At 39.6% G+C, this 5,632-nt stretch overlaps 1 protein-coding gene across 1 annotated transcript; it reads left to right on the top strand.

The window, feature by feature from the left end:
- Positions 1-4,405: 4,405 nt before the first annotated feature.
- LOC122449440 (olfactory receptor 52E4-like) lies at positions 4,406-5,383 on the top strand. Its single transcript, XM_043480970.1, has one exon. The coding sequence runs from the start codon at positions 4,406-4,408 to the stop codon at positions 5,381-5,383; it is 978 nt and encodes a 325-aa protein (XP_043336905.1).
- Positions 5,384-5,632: the final 249 nt, after the last annotated feature.

Genomic DNA, 5,632 nt, shown 5'->3' with positions numbered 1-5,632 from the left:
GCACTCATCTCACACACTAGTAAGGTAATGCTCAAAATTCTCTAAGCCAGGCTTCAAAATGATGTGAACTATGAACTTCCAGATGTTCTAGCAGGATTTAGAAAAGGCAGAGGAACCAGACCAAATTGCCAACCTCTGTTGGATCACAACAATGAACTCTTGAAAAATTTAAGAGATTTCCAAGAAAAATAAAATATACTAATGCTTTATTGGACTAGGCCAAAGCTTTGACTGTTGGATCACAGTACAAACTGTGAAAATCTCTCTTCAGAGATGGAATACCCGAGATCAAACCTGACCTGCCTCCTGAGAAATCTGTCATGCAGGTAGGAAGGAAACAGTTAAAACTGACAAGGAACAACAGACTGGTTCCAAAGGGGAAAGGAGCATTCAAGGCTGTATATTGTCACCTCTGCTTATTTTAACTTAGATGTCAGATACATCATGAGAAATGCTGGGCTGGGAGGAAGCACAAGCTGGAATCAAGATGTGCCTGGGAGAAGATATGCAATAACCTCAGATATGCAGATGGACACCACTCCTTAGTGGCACAATAGTAAACAAAGAACTAAACAGGAACTTTCGATGAAAGTGAAAGAGGAAGAAGTGAAAAAGTTGGCTTAAAGCTCAAACATTCAGAAAACTGAGATCATGGCATCTGGTCCCATCACGTCATGGCAAATAAATGGTAAACAATGGAAACAGTGACAACTTTATTTTTGGGCTCCAAAATCACTGCAGATGGTGACTGGAGCCATGATATTAAAGGACACTTACTCCTTGAAAGAAAAGTTATGACCAACCTAGACAGCAGAGGTATTATTTTGCCAACAAAGGTCTATCTAGTCAAGGCTATGGTTTTTCCAGTAGTCATGTATGGATATGAGAGTTGGACTATAAAGAAAGCTCAGTGCCAAAGAATTGATGCTTTTGAACTGTGGTGTTGGAGCAGGCTCTTGAGAGTCCCTTGGACTGCAGGGAGATCCAACCAGTCCATCCTAAAGGAATCAGTCCTGAATATTCACTGGAAGGAATGATGCTAAAGCTGAAACTCCAATACTTTGGCCACCTGATGCAAAGAACTGACTCATTGGAAAAAACCTTGATGCTGGGAAAGATTGAAGGTGGGAGGAGAAGGGGACAACAGAGGATGAGGTGGTTGGATGGCATCACCAGCTCAATGGACTTGAGTTTGAGTAAACTCCGGGAGTTGGTGATGGACAGGGAGGCTTGGCATGCTGTAATCCATGGGGTTGCAAAGAGTCGGACATGCCTGAGTGACTGAACTGAAGTGTGCTGAAGAGTCACAGCTTCTACAGGGGAATTTGTGTGGATGTGTCTATGAGCAGGTGCATCTATGTTTATATTGATGTACTCTTTCTGTTAATATATTGACTGACCCAGCACCTTTGTTTTGGCACTCACATTCTTCTGTCACTGTTTCACTCTTATTGACACTGACTCTGAACAAAGTCACCGTACAGAGCCTGTCTGCAGGAAGAACTTGCACTACATCAGGATTTAGAATCTAGCTCTGAGTCCTATTTCTGTTTAGTCTTTGCAAGATTTTGTGATGGTTTTGTTCTGCTTTGTGCATTTTGCAGTAGACTCGGCAGCATACTTTTTGATGAACTTTAATACTTTGCTTCCTCTGGACTCATGAGAAAAGAAATGTTGGCCAAATCTGGATCCAGTGCTTGAGAGCATATAAACAGGCTAGCAAAGATGTGTCTGCTTAGAGACACAACCATACAGCTTCCACTGCAGAAAGGTGGGACTCTAATAACATGAGAGGCTATAAGGGCTGACGAAATGTGAGTTGCAGAAAATGACCTGGGAAGTGTCCATGGAAAAGCCATTGACCAGTAAAAAGGTTAGAGTGAAAGTCAGGATATCAACAACAGGGGTTTACCTCTTTTGCATTTAAGAACATGACTACTCCAGCCAGGTAGTAAAGCTCTCCTGGCTCTCCTACCTACACATGTATGGGAATGAGGGCCATTGCGATACCTAAACTGCAAAGCCTAATCTAGTCCTAGATTAAGTTTTAGCTTCACTTCCTGTCTCTCAGGCTCCTCCAGGACTGCAAAATACTGGAAGTTTCCCAGAATCCCTAAAGTCAACCAGCTTTATCTGTTGGGAGTACACGGCAACCTCCAGAGTCAATGTTACACATAACAGTAGTAATGCCTAGTGTATACGTTTGGGGAATCAGGCAGTAAAAATAGAGCTAATTCTGGGCATTTTGGGGGCCTCTACTTAGGTTACTTAAACAGCCACATCATGAAGAAAGCCTGAAGGTGAGGAGTGGAGAAATGCAGGACTGTGAATGTGTTCTCCAAGAGGCAAATTGATGTTTGCTAAGATATGCCTACATACATGTGTACATACTCACATGTACATATTTGAAGACCGTGTGTGGGACTAGTTTTCCACTCTCTTATTGTCTTATATTCAGGTAAGTGATGCTAGATGAGTAAGGGCTTTATATTCTGGTGGCCTCATCTCTGAGCTTCAGGTGATCAGAATCTCATCCCGTGCTTCATTCTTATTCATTATTGTACATTTCTAGTCACTAAGGTCCCCTTGAGTCCCATATTGACAGAAAACCTGTATTTTTCAAATAATTGTGGGTTGCTTTACTGTGTGAAAGTGATACATGCTCTTAAAATTTTTCCTCATTGATAAATGTATATATTCTTTATTTGCACCATAAGTTTTCTTTTTCTTCCCTTTTTTCCTTTTTAATAATACATTTTTTTAAATTAAAGTGTAGTTGACTTACAATATTGTATTAGCTTCAAGTTTATAGTCTAGTTATCCAATTTTTTGTAGATTACAAACATAAAGTTTGTTATAATATTATTGATAATATTCCCTGTTCTAGGCATTACATCCTTGTGACTTATTTATTTTATAATGGGTAATTTGTACCTTTTAGTCCCCTTCTCCTTTTTCACCCATTCTTCCACCCTCCCCTCTGACAACAGTTTGTTCTCTGTATCTCTGAGTCTATTTCTTGCTATTTTTTTCTTTAGATTCCAAGTATGAGTGAAAATATTCAAATAGATTCCAAATAAAAGTGAAAAAGAAAATATAGTTTTCTTTCCCTGTCTGACTTATTTCACTTAGCAAAAAACCCTCTAAATTCATCCACATTGTCCCAAACAGCAATATTTTTTTTATGGTTGAATAATATTGCACTGTATATATAACATCATAAATGTATATATTTAAATTTTTGAATGGAGAATTATATTATAAGCCTAAGTTTTATTATTTTTTAAAAACTTTTGTTGACCTACTTGATCTTGTTTGTTGAGAGCTATGTAATACTTCATTAATTTCTCATTGAATTTATTTTTGTTTCACATATTTTAAGTTATAGTCTTTAAGTGAAAATTCATTAAAAATAGATGCAATATATTCTTAAAATTTAGCATGTTCTGATAATAAACAATGAATCAATCTGTCCTTAATAAAATAGTTATGATAAAACACATTCTCTTAGATATTAAATTTATGCCACATTATTACTACTCTAATACTACAGTGTGCTACTATATCATATTGATTACACATATCATGATATCAGAATTATTTTTTATGCTACTTTAAATCTACCCTTTTTCTCATTTATTATTATTTTTTAATTGGAGTCCCAGGCTGTTCTTTTAGACTGCAATATAGAGGGGAATCAGGAGCATGAAGTCAATAGCAGACCACTTTAGCACACCAAAGTGTTATTACAAATTATAGCTTATCTGAATTTAGTCTAGAGAACAGGGGACTCAGTGCTTCATAGGATATTCTCAACCACGACAGTCTAAATTTCTTGCCAGATGGACACATGCGGGTTTGCAGGAAAAATCCAAACTGTGCTGAATCTTCAGTGTTGAACTTTAGAAAACACTGTGGAAACCTACAATTCTGATCAAATGGAAGTCAAACAGGCTGTGGTGGTTTTGAAGATATTTCCCTTTTTTCAGTTTTATTGAGATATAGTTTATATACAGCACTTGTATAAGTTTAAAGAGTACAGCATAATTTAACTTATATACCTCATGAAATTATTATCACACTAAGGTTTGTGAACATCCATCATCTCATGCATATACAAAATTTTAAAGAAATAGAAAAAAATATTTTTCTTTTTGATAAGAACTCTTAGAATTTACTCTTAACTGTCAAACATATTTATAATATTGCACATTACATCCCTAGTACTAATTATAACAGAAAGTTTGTACCTTTTGATTGCCTTCATCCAACCTCCCCCAGAATTATTTTTGTGTATCTTAATATTCCAACTTTTATTTCTACTTTGAAAATCTTGATTCTTTTTAAAATCCAGACTCAGTTGTTTCTGAATTGCCCTTTTCAGGTGCTCCACCAGGGGACCAGCATGACTGGCTGCAATGCTTCCCAGGGCCACCCCCCTTTCTTCCTTCTCCAAGGCATTCCTGGGATGGAGGACAAACACAAGTGGATCTCTATTCCTTTCTCTTCCATGTACTTTGTCACCATCCTGGGGAACTGCACCATCCTCTTCACCATCTCCACAGAGCGCTCCCTGCATAAGCCCATGTTCCTGCTCCTTGGCATGCTGGCCCTCACGGACCTGGGCATGTCCACGACCACCATCCCCAAGGTGCTGTGCATCTTCTGGTTTGACCAGTGTGACATCAGCTTTGAGGGCTGCCTGGTCCAGCTGTTCTTCCTCCACTCCATCTCTGCCTTGCAGTCTGCCATCCTCATGTCCATGGCCTTTGACCGCTACGTGGCCATCTGTGAGCCCCTGCGCTATGCCACCATCCTTTCCAACAGCCGCATCGGGCTCATCGGCCTCGTGAGTTTAGTGAGAGCTGTCCTGCTCATTCTCCCCATGCCCATCCTCCTCCAGCAGATGCCCTTTCATGCCAGGCATGTCATCCCCACCACCTACTGTGAGCACATGGCCGTGGTGAAGATGGTGTGTGTGGACACCACAGTCAACAGGGTGTATGGTCTGGTGGTGGCCTTGTTGGTTGCTGGGGTAGACATCTCAGCTATTGCCTCATCTTATGTGCTGATCATCCGGGCTGTGATGCGGCTCTCTTCTCAGGAAGCCCACCAGAAAGCAGTAAATACCTGCACCACACACATCTGTGTCATGCTTATCTCTTACACTCCCTCACTGTTTTCTTTTCTCACTCATCGCTTTGGCCAGGGAATCCCACCTCATGTGCACACCATTCTTGGCAGCCTCTACTTCCTTGTACCTCCAATGCTCAACCCTATTATTTATGCAGTGAAAACCAAAGAGTTTCGGGACAAATTGACAAAATATGGGTGCTGGAAGAAGAAGCTTGTAAACATTATCCATGATCAGAAACCTCCCTGATTATTAGAGCTGGTGGGTATGAGAAAAAAAAAAAGCAGATGCTGTTCCTGGAAGAATTGGCTCATGGGAAAAATATGTCATACTTGCAGATTAGCAACCAAAATCATTGGACAGATGGGCTAAGACATAGGAGACCCACCTCATTCACAGTAATTTAAAAGCAAGGCAGTTATCCTCTGTTAAATAAAAATAATGACATATTCTTCCATAACAGACATACATGTTGGGCAAGTTATATGTGGTCATGCA

This window comes from Cervus canadensis, chromosome 11, assembly GCF_019320065.1.
Source record: "Cervus canadensis isolate Bull #8, Minnesota chromosome 11, ASM1932006v1, whole genome shotgun sequence".
Classification (NCBI taxonomy): Eukaryota; Metazoa; Chordata; class Mammalia; order Artiodactyla; family Cervidae; genus Cervus; species Cervus canadensis.
This window is presented reverse-complemented; position numbering and strand designations above follow the sequence as displayed.